Source organism: Aythya ferina (assembly GCF_964211825.1).
Source record: "Aythya ferina genome assembly, chromosome: 12".
Classification (NCBI taxonomy): domain Eukaryota; kingdom Metazoa; phylum Chordata; class Aves; order Anseriformes; family Anatidae; genus Aythya; species Aythya ferina.
Window position 1 is genome coordinate 15,944,834 of NC_140308.1, and position 13,584 is coordinate 15,958,417.

Below are 13,584 nucleotides of genomic sequence, written 5' to 3' on the forward strand. Positions count from 1 at the left end.
AAATCTTAAGTTAGATCCATTATACTCCGTCAAGCCACCTGCTGTTGGAAATAGCTGTGATATTTTTCTTTTTTTTCTTTTGTTTCTAGAACCTTTTTTTAAAACAACATTTACTTTCAACAGATGTCAGCTTTTAGCCATAAACAAGTATTTAATAATCAAAATAATAAATATTTTTAGTAAAAGCCAGAACAAAACCAAAATGCTATAAAAGCAGATTGCAGTCATTGTTACTATACTTAAAGGCTTTTAGGAGGATTTGATTATAATTTGTCTGAGATAGTCTTTCCCATAGGCTTGGATTTTGTGCAGTTTGATTGTTACTCCTTTGGAATTGTGCTTATTGGAACATTTTTAGGTTGTAAATCTCACAGGCATTCACTGTTTTAGTAATATTGCCAAGACATACCAAAAAAGTAGTTAAATCAGAATTCCTGTCATTTTGTCAGTCTCAGTGCTTTTGGCCCCAGCACAAGCCACTAACTCAAGTCAGCTCCAGCACAATACTGTAATTATATGTTTAACAGTAAAACTATACTTGAGTACAATGAGTGTAATTTAAGTTCGCAGAAGAAATGCAAATATTTTATATAGTTGTTGGGATCAACTTAGATGTTTGGGATCAACAAACAGGCTTGCATTTAAACAGGATGATAAATAGACGACGGCTTTTGTGTCCAGGCTGTACTCGTGGCTAGTTCTGTTTGATTGTTGTCTAAAGTGTAAAACAATAATCACAGAATCACAGAATTTTCTAGGTTGGAAGAGACCTCAAGGTCATCGAGTCCAACCTCCAACCTAACGCTAACAGCCCTCCACTAAACCATATCCCTAAGCTCTACATCTAAGCGTCTTTTGAAGACTTCCAGGGATGGTGACTCCACCACTTCCCTGGGCAGCCTGTTCCAATGCCTCACAACCCTTTCTGTAAAGAAGTTCTTCCTAACATCTAACCTAAAACTCCCCTGGCTCAACTTAAGCCCATTCCCCCTCGTCCTGTCACCAGGCACGTGGGAGAACAGGCCAACCCCCACCTCTCTACAGCCTCCTTTAAGGTATCTGTAAAGAGCAATAAGGTCGCCCCTGAGCCTCCTCTTCTCCAGGCTGAACAAGCCCAGCTCCCTCAGCCGCTCCTCGTAGGACTTGTTCTCCAGGCCCCTCACCAGCTTCGTCGCCCTTCTCTGCACCCGCTCAAGCACCTCGATGTCCTTCTTGTAGCGAGGGGCCCAAAACTGAACACAGTACTCGAGGTGCGGCCTCACCAGAGCTGAGTACAGGGGGACGATCACCTCCCTAGCCCTGCTGGTCACGCTGTTCCTAATACAAGCCAGGATGCCGTTGGCCTTCTTGGCCACCTGAGCACACTGCTGGCTCATATTCAGCCGACTGTCCACCATCACTCCCAGGTCCTTCTCTGCCTGGCAGCTTTCCAACCATTCCTCTCCCAGCCTGTAGCTCTGCTTGGGGTTATTGCGCCCCAGGTGCAGGACCCGGCACTTGGCCTTGTTAAACTTCATGCAGTTGACCTCAGCCCATCGGTGCAGCTTATCCAGATCCTCCTGCAGAGCTTTCCTACCCTCAAGCAGATCGACACACGCACCTAACTTGGTGTCATCTGCGAACTTACTGAGGGTGCACTCGATGCCCTCGTCCAGATCATCGATGAAGATATTAAAGAGGACCGGCCCCAGCACCGAGCCCTGGGGGACGCCACTAGTGACTGGCCTCCAACTGGACTTGGCTCCATTCACCACGACTCTTTGGGCCCGGCTATCCAGCCAGTTTCTAACCCAACGAAGCGTGCGCCAGTCCAAGCCAAGAGCAGCCAGTTTCTTGAGGAGAATGCTGTGGGAGACGGTGTCAAAAGCCTTGCTGAAGTCAAGGTAGACCACATCCACAGCCTTTCCCTCATCCACCCAGCGCGTCACTCTGTCATAGAAGGAGATCAGGTTCGTCAGGCATGACCTGCCTTTCATAAACCCATGCTGACTGGGCCTGATCGCCTGCTTCCCCTTCAAGTGCTGCATGATGACTCTCAGGAGGATCTGCTCCATGAGCTTTCCTGGCACTGAGGTCAAACTGACAGGCCTGTAGTTTCCTGGGTCTGCCCTCCGGCCCTTCTTGTAGATGGGCGTCACGTTTGCTAGCCGCCAGTCGATTGGGACCTCCCCCGATAGCCAGGACTGTTGATAAATGATGGACAGCGGCTTGGCCAGCTCCTCTGCCAGTTCCCTCAGTACCCTTGGGTGGATCCCATCTGGCCCCATCGACTTGTGCACATCTAAGTGCCGTAGTAGGTCACCAACCAGTTCTTCATGGATAATGAGGGCCACATCCTGCTCCCCATCCCCTTCCACCAGCTCAGGGTACTGGGTATCCAGAGAACATCCATTCATAATTCATAATGGAACAATTAAGGTAAAATAGGAGGTGTATTGGTCGGAGAGAATGACTACAGGACAAATGGCAGTGTAAGGTACAACTTGAAACAGGGAATGCATGATACAGTATTAGAAAGGTACTATTTTGAGAGAACTGCCTTTAGGTTCCTGTTCGGTTTTGTAGAATGTGTTCTGGACTTGAACAGTGTTCTTGACAAGTGTCTTAATGATGTGTGAAAACTCGCAGTGACTTTCAGCTAAATACTTTGCACATGGTGTTATGGTGTTTGGAAATACTTCATTAAATATGGTTAGTATTTCTGATAGCAGGGAAATGTTAGATATGGTTTGTCTTAAATACTTATGTCTCTCACACCACTCATTATGAAGACAAGAAAATGCATGGCTTAGAATTTACTGGGTCTGCATAATCAAGTAGTGTGGACCAGTGGGAGACAGAGAATCTCTAGAGCAAAGCAGTTGTTGCTAATGGTCTGATATTCAAAGTACATAGTTCTTAGGATGATTTTCAGAATTCAGAATACTCCAAATTGATCCCATTGACTGAGTGTCTATTTTCAGTGCAGCGCATTAGGGGTACTCCTGGAGCACATCTTCAGTCTAGTTTAGTCCAGTCCAAAAATAATCCAACGTGTTCCAAGCTTGCTTTGCAAACAGAAGTACCCTAACTGGGGACAAATGAAAAGTTTTACTTCATAAGTATGTTCTGTATCCAAGCCCAAACAATCATACAGGTCCATTTTATGACTAAATGAAAGTAATTGAACTTTTCTTACAAGTTTTGCTGTCAAAGGTTTTAACCAACAAAACGTAATGTTTAATCTAAAATGAATATTTTTGCCATTTAATTGTTCACATCTAATGCATGGCAAGGTCAACAATCTAAAAACAAACAAACAAAAAACACAGAAAAGCTATCACTACTTTAAAATGATTATAAATGAATTTTCCTAAAAGCACATAGGTACAATCTTGATTTAATGAACAGAGGAAGATGTAAAGAAATTAAGTGACTTGAAAATTTTATTCAATAGCTGAGCTACGAGTTTGAAATGTGAAAAAAATCTTTCATCCTTAGACTATTCTCTGTCCTTCTATCTGTTCTTCTAGTATTGATAAATAATGCTAAAGAAGGAGGGAAGATTTTGAAAAAAAAAGGTTCCCAAACTATTGTTTTCTTGGAAAATGTTGCACATCAGTAATAGAGATCTGGTTTATGCTTATCTGGTAAAAATAGTTCATTTTTTTGTTTGTTTGTTTGTTTTTTGCCTTTCTAATGTGTTTTTGTGATACTTTTCAACTCTTTCTGAATGTAAATATATCTTTTCTTATGTTTAGTCTACTGTTTACAGTGGTTACCGATCCCCCAGAAGATGAACAGGATCTTGAATGTGAAGATATTGGGTTTGCTTATGTCAGTTTGAGAGAGATATTCCAGAAGGAAAGGGACGTCATTGAGCAAGATATTGATGGTAAGTTTTAGAGGCTAATTTGTTGTAACCTTCCATAACCACCAATTATTTGTTCAATTTCTGCTTGTCTCTGCAAGCTTTGCTGTGTAAGTAGTTGTTTGACTTTGAACAAGAATTTCTTTAATGGCCTCCATGGCCTCTAATGGCCTCCACATTTGTCTGAAGAAGTCTTCAAAAACTGTGTAATTTTGTTATTCCTTAAAAAGTGCTTTGAAGAAAAAACAGCATTCCCAGCTCATAATAATCAGTTCATAAAACCTAAGAACTTTTAGGACATGTCTACTTGTTATGATTCTCTATTTTGTACATCATATTTACCCAATAAGACTGTGAATAGGTATTATTTTGTTATTAAAACTTCTGTCAATAATTCTGTATTGCTAATGTCTTTATCTTGTTGAAAGTAATTTTATGATCCCCAGAGTACCTCAAGATTGCATCTTCCATATCAAACATATTTGAGGCAAAATGAAATACCGGTGACTTTTGTTAGGTCTGTCAGTTTAGTAAGCATTATTCTGTAACAAACCATGACTGAACTTTCACTGTGATTTATTAAAGCATGTTGAGGCAAGTAGGAGGTGTTGAATCTTCCATTTCCTCTGTTTTGTGATAACGTCTTTATAAAGCAGATAAGAAGACTAGAGAAGGTTATTTGGTCCTTTAATAGACAGCTAGCAAAACTATCCTCCTGGCTTAGCCTTTCCTCACCCCCAACGTAGCAGGGACAGGATTATCAAGTATGCATTTTCATCCTTACCTGTTCCACTCCATCCTCCTTCCCCATTGTGGTAAAGCTAAGTAAAGAATAAGCTGAGAGTATATTTGTTTAAAAAAAAAAAAAAAAAAAAAAAGCAACAGGTTACTCTCCTATAAAGGTGAGCCAACATGATTCCTAGAGGCAGTGTGCCCATGTTTGCAAGGTATTCTTTGTGACAGCAGGAATTATAGGTTAGCCCCAGTCAAATACCACACTAATGTGGCCTTGCTACTCCTACTGTTGTGCCTAATTACCATACCTTGAGTGATGGGGAGCTGAATGGTGAGGGAAAGAAATAGGCTTTCTTATCCGTTCCTGTTATCCTGCATGATTTACATCCTTGCTGTAGCTAAATTACCGAAAGTACGCATTGAAATTCCGGGAACATGATAAAGAAAATTCTAAGAATCAAATTTCTGTACCCTGGAAAAATAATAGACAGATTTGATGCAGTTCTTACTGTGGCTGAACCACTTCATCTTTTCTCCACCAATAATTTTTCTCCAAGTAGATATTCAAAAGCACATCTCTTCCAAAAAGGTATTTCACAGCTATGGAAAATTGTTTGTGTTCTGGATTTTATGGCCTGTTTGTCATAATTCGCATTTGATAAGATTGATTAGTGATGTAAATTAATTTTGTACCCTTGAAAGTCACCTTTCACGCAACTCTTAGAACTCCTAATTGTCATCTGAGATGATTATGAAGACAGAAGATACAGTTGTTTAGTATTAGTTGTTCTAGGTAATCATTATTATGTAACGCCAGCTGCTTTGGGATAGTGAGGATCATTTCTTCCCCTAATCAGAAGATATTCAAACTTGTTTTTTCCTTATGTATGTTGTACCTATGAAAGTGATAACAGTAGCAGATAGAAATACATTTACTCTTATTCCTACCCACACTTCTTCCCATCACTGCAAATGCTAGATTTGTTTCTCAGTAAGAATCTACTAAAGCTTACAAATTATATAGAGGATTTTTTTTTTAAAAAAGGGAAAACAAAAAAGGCAAACAAAAACTGTTGGCTTCTTTTTCACTACACTAGAAATCCCCTGTCTGGAATAAACCAAACTTTGTGTTGTCTGTTAATTGAAGAGCAGACACTCATGCTTGACAGTTACTATCAATAATAAATGGTAGGTTAGGATATTCTGTTTCCCAAAATCCATATGAGAAAGATAATGTATAACGTTGCCAAAGAGGTACTAAACACAAAGGATAATTGGCAGGTGATTTGTATATATTGGTATTTGTTTTTCACTGTGCAGTTTAGATTTTTTTTTATTGCATCCATAAGCATATTTTCTTATAGTTAGAGCATTCAGATAATTAAAATGAATTTTACATAACAATATATCACATAATGGCAAAAGTAGACTATATTGATCCATTTACTTGAATGAAATCATTGTAAAAAGACCTGTTCTTAAGATCTGGATGCTTTTATACCCAGATTTCAATTCTGTGTAGTGGCACAATAAATGGCATTCTTAAATAATACTATACACATTTTCAGAAGTGGATATTGCTTTGAGGGCAAAAGAATATACCTAGATGGAGGAGACTTAGTCTGCTGACATTCCAATCATTCTTAAAAGTTAGGTACCCTAAACTTCTTTCATTCTTTTTGAGGACTGCAAACATAGACCTTGTTCATATCTTGTTCTTTTTATTGTTAATTGGGTGGAAGTGGCCTATATGAAACTTGAAGCAGTTAGAAGGCTAACAAAGCAAGAAGCTGGATGTAAAGGAGCTTATACAAAGGCATATGATATATATATATGCCTCAGAGATAACATGACAATATTAAAACAGAAAAAAAATGAATTAATATCATTTTCTGATATCATCAGCTGTAGTTACCCTGCTGTTCTTGTAAGTTAAATACATACATATATATATATATGTATGTATGTATGTATGTATGCACTCTGAAGTTTGCTTTTTAAGCTGACAGTTCACTGAATGATTTGTTCAAGGATATGTGAAATGGTTTGGATCTGTAAGAATAGCATCTCATCTGTCCTCTAATAGCTCTGTCAACAAAGTAAATGATGGTTTTTGTTTCCCCAAACTTATTCTGAGCTGTCCCAGCAGCCTAGTCATTGAAGCATGCATTATCATTGCAAGTTCCCAGAGTACTTATCCCAGTCCATTTCATAAATACATAACCTTGCCATTTCTTTGCTGTATAATTTGCTTTGAGGAGACGTGCTGTCAAGATTATTTGTTTTTATTCAAATTCCTCCTAGAGTCACGTTAGGCAGCCTCATTACTTTTTATGCAGAACTGGGAAAGAACCTCATTCTCGACTGTTAGCAGCATGTTTTTAATCAAAGCAGCAGAGAACATGGCCCTCAGGGCTTGCATAGATACTGTAGAAGAGAGCAATTTTAAATCATGTTAGCTAATTTCTGTAAAATAAAATTTTTAAATACTACTTTAAAACACGCATGAACAAAAATGAAGGTAGTTAAATAGTTTAGGCTAGGGGAAATACCAAATAATTTGGCCTGGTCATATATACACTGTACAAAATGTATTCATTAGTATATTTTTTTACTTAGTATTTATAAGCATACATGCATGTCTTTAACAGTTTAGATTCTGAAGTCTGAACATCTGTTTATGTATTATGAAAAATAAACAATTTGTATAGGCAGCTTTCATACTGATAGTTCTCTTTACTTCAAAATAGTTTTACTGATGTACTTTCTAGTTCTTAGAGTGCTGAGTTTCCAGTGGGCTGAGCACCATCCACTACATTTAATATGAAAACTGTCTGAGGTCTTTCTCAAAATCATGTAGGGCTGAGTGCCAGAACTGGAGGCTATTTTTTTTTCCTTTTTTAAGCATATGCTAGGTGCCTTTTCATCTGTCCAAATCCTGAGCAAAATTATCAGAACAAAACCAAAGCCTTTAATGAAACTAACTAATGCTGTTTTCTGATGTTTCCTTTCTAGTTTTTGATGCAGAAGATGATAGTGCAGTAATTGGAAAGCTCAAAGTAACAGTGGAAGCCCTCCATGCACTGCGTTCAGTCTATGAGGAATGCAAAGATGACTAGGAGGCATGAAAGGGAAGTTTGCCTACAGAAGTTCCTTCTCCCAGTGTAAATACATGCTTGATAGTGCTTCAAAGATGAGATCTTTGTAATTCGTACAGTATATTTAATGTATAATTTATACGAAAAGGACTCTTGATTTGTAGTTGTAAAGTTTTGTATACTTTTCAGTCTGTTTGTTTTTATATTTCCCCCCTAAGGCTAAGTATCTCTCCACAATGGACAACGTCTTGTAAATAATTAATACCTACATGATTGAATGATGTGCTTTATTTGCATTTTCAACATTTTTTCCTACATAAAACAGTAATAAAAATGCAAGTCAAATTTTTAATTTTTAATAAAAAAACCATAAGCCTCAGAAAACTGATTAAAAATACTTTTATGTTATCCCTAATCACCCCACTAAATGGAATGCCTGTGATTAGCCTCATTAAGAATTTTATACTGTGAAGATTTTATTAAAAGCAATATATGAAAATTACTTGGATTAATGTGTTAATCTGCCTCTTTAAAATGCTAATATCCATTTTATGCACATTAAATCTCAGTATGTGTTTTCTTTGATGCATGCAGTTCCTATCAATTAAATATAAAAAATGAGGCTAGTTGCAGGACTTATTAAATTACTGCAACCTTTTTTAAATAACTTTTGCCCTTCTACTAACATTATAATCAGCTGTTTATGATTATCATGATTTGAAGTAGGGGGAAGGGCAGGCACAATCATTTTTCTATACAGTAAAAGATTTACTTTCAGCCAACATCTGTCAAAGCACAAAAAGAAGCCATAAAGTATCAGATTTTGCTTCACATAGTTTGAGCTGTGGGGACAGGCAACTGCGTTTTCGTTTGTTTTCTGTCACTTTTAGAACTTATATCAAACATACAGTGAATTGTTGTATCTGAATAACCAGTGTCTAGCTTGGAAAGTTAATTTTATAGCTTTTAACCAATCTCAATGAAGGATTTAATTGATATTTTTAATGGAGCTGTGAATCAGTGCTGCAAAAGGATTGTCTCTTGAGAACGAGGATATAATACATTTCATTTTTTAATTTACTTTTTTATTTGTCGTTTTCTTCAAAGGGTTTTATAGGCTGTGGGTTTCCACTGTTTGCAAACAGGCTATGTTTCTTTATAAGCATATGTAAAGTATTCAGAGAGATAAGTAATTTATTAAAATCTACCTAATTTGCCGTGATATATTAAATCTCTGCTTCAGTGATCACAGACCATTTCATTTAGAGAATTAGGCATTCCCTCTTTGTGTGATTAAAGCTCTGGAAAATGAGTTCTTTGCTCCTATTTGTGAACATTCAAAGCCTGCTAATGGCAAGAAGATGGAATAGATTATGAGACAATTCATTACAGTTCAACAGGAGAAAAAAAAAGTAGCTATAATGCAGAAATGCAAGTATGAATATCTGCATATAGTTTGAACCATCTGTGCTCTAATGGCTTCAGTAATGGCTCTTCGTCTTCAGTAGGCTTTGAAATGACATCCATACAATATTAATTTGTTGATGTACATTATGAGGCCATTGGAATGAATATATTCTGACCACAGAAATCTTGAAATTCCACCATGAACTGATTGTTGACTCCATTTTAGGACCTACTATCTTCAGGAGTAGTGCTTCTCATCCAGCTTTCACCAATCCTCGCAGTATTTCATGGCTCTGGAACTTGGAGGAGACCACAGACAGCTGCATTCCTAAACCCCTCCATTCTTCAGTTAATGGCCAGATGTTTGTTGTCATTCGGGCTGGCTCTTAGTTCATCGTTTTGGCCACTATTTCTAGCTTTTTTTGGCTCTGCGCATCTATATTGTCAATAAGACTGTTATTATACATTACAATAATTTGAAACAGCTAGATTCAACACTGAGATTAACCGAGTGGCTTTTTAGAAATTTAGTTGCGGTATTCTGCCAGGAGGTTCTTATTATTCTTCTAATACTTTGCAAACCAAACTAAATATCCTGCGCATAAACAAAGAAGCAAATTGTCTTGATTTTTTTTGTGTGTGACTGTTTACTGACTTGCAGAAGAACTATGTAACTGGTGCTTGTTTTCTTCTGAAATAAGCCATGTGGTAAAATTAGAAAATCGGTGATGTTCATCTCACTTAAACGTTTACAGTAACACCCTTAGCACTTAATCTTCGCCATCTGAAGCTGAAAACTTAGAAACCAAGCATTCGTATATTCATTAAACACAGACCTCTTTGGTAAGTTACTGCAAAATATTCCAGTTGACATTTGGTTACATCGTGTTAACTGTTCTCAGTGACTCCAACATTACCATGCATAATTTGCCTCAGGTTGCTGAGCACATTTCTTTGTAAGTCTCACTATTATCCAGGTTTTGATTTAAAACAAAATAAAAAATAAAAAAAATGAAAACTTGATTTCTATTCATGTTTATTGCTAAGCCAGATATATAATATTCAGTGAGCATTTTTCCAACAGATGGATTGTATTATCTTATGCAACATAAACATGCAAACGTACTAGTAAGTTTTGTTCTTGTGTTAAGCAGTCTGCATTTCCAACATGATCTTGTACCTTAAGACCAAATTCTATGTCGTACAGGGAAAGTAGGAAATGTAATCTGGTGCTGTTTTGTCCAGATTTTAGCTATAAGTAGCTTAGAGAAAAATTCTATCTATGTTCTGTTTAGCCAAAGGAGAAAAAATATCTTTTTTTTTTTTCTTTTTTGTACGAGATGTTAATAAACACATTCCTTTTTGCATTTTTAAAGAGAGACTTTATTAATGCCTAATACTGTCATGATGCTATTTATTTATCTGTTTGTGGTAGTAGAATTTTTTTTCTAAAGTATAAAGTGATGTAAAGATGCAACGACAATTCTTCATACAGTGACGTGGGCAAGGTCTGATGATGTATATTTCCCATCTGTTTTGTCATTTTGTGGTTTGTTTTTTTTTTTTTTTTTTTTTCCCATTATTTGTTACAGCTTTGCTGAGATACATTCTTATGTGATATTCTCTACTGTGCTATTCTTCATATGTCCTAGGTATGTCTACTGATATGTAAACCTAAATTTATCTTAACCCTGCTCTTTTTCATGTTGCTTGTAACTTGTTACAACCCATAACCTAGCAGTGGACATCATAAGAGTAAGCACATCATGAAAGAAGGTAACATCTGTGTGAACTCAATCAGTTTTGCTGTACAATAAGTCTCAGTTTATCACGTTATATAAGAGTAGATAGAAGACAACAAAAAATCAGGATAATAACTTGCCTGTGATAAAACTTCTACAACTGATGATCCATATTCATGTTGATAATACTGTTTTAAAACATTTCTTATTGTTTCAAGACATAATAATAAGTTAGCATAACCCAAGATGTCAGCTAAATATCAGCTGTTAAATTTAATTTTCACGTTTTGTATCAGAACTGAGAAATAATTCAAATTCAGACTTATAATTGTGCAACAAACTTGCACGTTTCAGTGCTAGAGAAATATGCTGCAGATAGGGAGGTTTCCATGCAGGTGATGGTAATGATTTGTCCATTTTTTTGAGATATATTTCAAAAGGTAATAGATCTTCTTTATAAGAAATACCTAATATTACTGTTTGTGTTATAAACAGACCTTAGTAACTGGGCTAGGTAGGTACAAATCCTGCAACTAATACCAAGTTGAATGCATGATCTTGCCTCTATGAAATTAACTACAGAATCTAAATTCAAGTTGATAATTCTGTATGTGATGAAAACTTGCTTTTAGTGTAGTATGCTACAGCTGTATTGCTCTGTGCTTTGTTAGTTTCTTTTTGGTATTTTTGACAAAATTTAAATTCTATTTGCATCTTTGAACATGGGATGCGGTAAGCTTCGACAAATATGATTTAATCAGAATAATTATTCAAGGGAAGTATTTGGTATATATTTTATTTCTTATCATAGTACAATCTTAGCACTCAAAAGACTTGATCATGAAAGTCATATATAACGTGGAGACCCGAGTCCTATTTCTTAAGCTCCAAATTCCTAGATCTTGCATCTTTGGATATTTAGAGGGCTTTAGAGATATTTAAAAGTTTCTTATTTCTAAGGTCATTGTTGAACCAGTCTTCCGACAAGCACTCAGTACTTTGTGGGATCGAGGTCTAACTTAGTCCTAGCAAATTTTATTTTCCAAAGAAAGTTGATTGTAAAGTATCAGATACCAACTGAGGATAAGTGACTATAAATGGTCAAACAGAAATGTTTATAGACTTTTGACAGTAGTAGTTCTACCACAATACTGCAGTAGGATAGGATTATTTAGCTTAGAAGGGACCTATGGAGGAACTGCTGCTCAAAGCAAGATCTGCTGTAAGGTTAGTCCACGTTACTCAGGGCTGTGTTTAATCTAGTCTTGTAAACCTCTAACAATGTAAGCTGCACAAATTGTCTGGACAATCTGCTCCAATACCTGACTGTCCTCATGGTAGCAAAAGGAGATAATACTTCTAAACGTAATTTCAGTTCAAAGAAGTTTCATAGAATATTTACAGTCAGTTTCATTTTCATTTGCAGTTTAAGCCAAGTATAGATCTAAGCATGTGAAAACAGCCTTTACACATAATATACCTTTTAATCACCTAATTTTATTTTAATTCTATGGATAGCATAAACATGACCTTGTTTCAGCCATTTAGCATTTTTCAGAGAAAAATAAATAACTATAGGCATTAAGTGTTGATTTCCATGCCTACTGTCTTGTAGTATGTCATCAAGCTTCCATTCGGTTTTGTGGAAAACAAAAAATAACAACGTGACTTGCTCAGATAATTTTTCTTTAGATTTCCAGTTGTAACATGTTTTCTAGTTTACTGTAGTTTGTTCCTACTTTTGTTATACTAGATTTAGATTATTTTAAGAGTAAAAAGAAGCAGATAAATTGAACAAGACCAGACTCACATTGAAACTATACACTTCTTGGCCTTCATTCATTAACAAATAAACTATGTTCCCTAAGCTGTAAGAAACAGGGATCATCTACACATGGAACCTCTGTCCACACCCTTCCCTTTATCAAAATAAATATTATTCCAGTACTCCAATATCAACAGCTGCAACAGTGCAAGACAAGTATTGCACATGATCTACCAATGATTTGTTTAACATTTTTGTGGATTTGGAAAATACTCTTATTTTCTATCAAGACAAACCAGCATTCTTATTGAATGCAAAATGACTTCTGTATGCATTAAAGCTGCAAAAACTATTGCAAAAATATCCTTCTATTACCGAGCCCAAAAACAAACAAGCAAACAATCGCCAAAAGCCACAATAAAGTGAAGTTTCTTTTCTAGTTCTGAACAGCTGTCATGCAAGCAGTGAATATTCTGACTACCTACATGTAAGTATAAGTGTCTACAATAGCTGATGGCCTTTGACTTCAATGATAATGAATAACTGTAAATATGTTACCAAATATAGGGCAATTTTGCCAGAGAGATTAAAGGAAACACCACTGAGCATCCTGCTCCAACACATAGAATGTGAGCAGTAAATAAACCACAACAAACTTCAGAAGAGAACGTGCAGAAAATCCTTCTATGTTTTGAAAACATTTTTAAACCCTTTTTTCTGTGTTACATGCAGTTGTTGTAGTATGCCAAGACTAGACCTATTTGGAAACTTTCCAGTAAGTCAATAATGTCACTGGTATAATTTACATCTAGATGAACTATACAAGAAGAGAACTATTTATAAAGCAGTATCAGTCGTGTATATCAGCATACAATAATTATAATCTGAGCAAGAATATATATATTTATATATATATATATTTTCTTTTTTGTAGCCAATCTATATTTAAGTCAAACAAGTTGGCAAAACTAAATAGTAATTTATTGT

At 36.2% G+C, this 13,584-nt stretch overlaps 1 protein-coding gene across 13 annotated transcripts in view; it reads left to right on the top strand.

The window, feature by feature from the left end:
• Nucleotides 1-10,465, top strand: part of RPGRIP1L (RPGRIP1 like) — a 76,746-nt gene extending 66,281 nt beyond the window's left edge. For 11 of the 13 annotated variants that reach the window (XM_084533332.1, XM_084533331.1, XM_084533327.1 and 8 more), the window contains 2 exons: nt 3,741-3,874; nt 7,601-10,113. In XM_084533332.1, the coding sequence (XP_084389458.1) occupies nt 3,741-3,874; nt 7,601-7,704 (238 nt within the window). In that variant the 3' untranslated portion in view covers nt 7,705-10,113. Of the gene's footprint in view, nt 1-3,740; nt 3,875-7,600 lie in introns of all 13 variants that reach the window. The other 2 variants (XM_084533335.1, XR_014697169.1) reach the window with 2 other exon arrangements.
• The last annotated feature ends 3,119 nt before the right edge of the window (nt 10,466-13,584 follow it).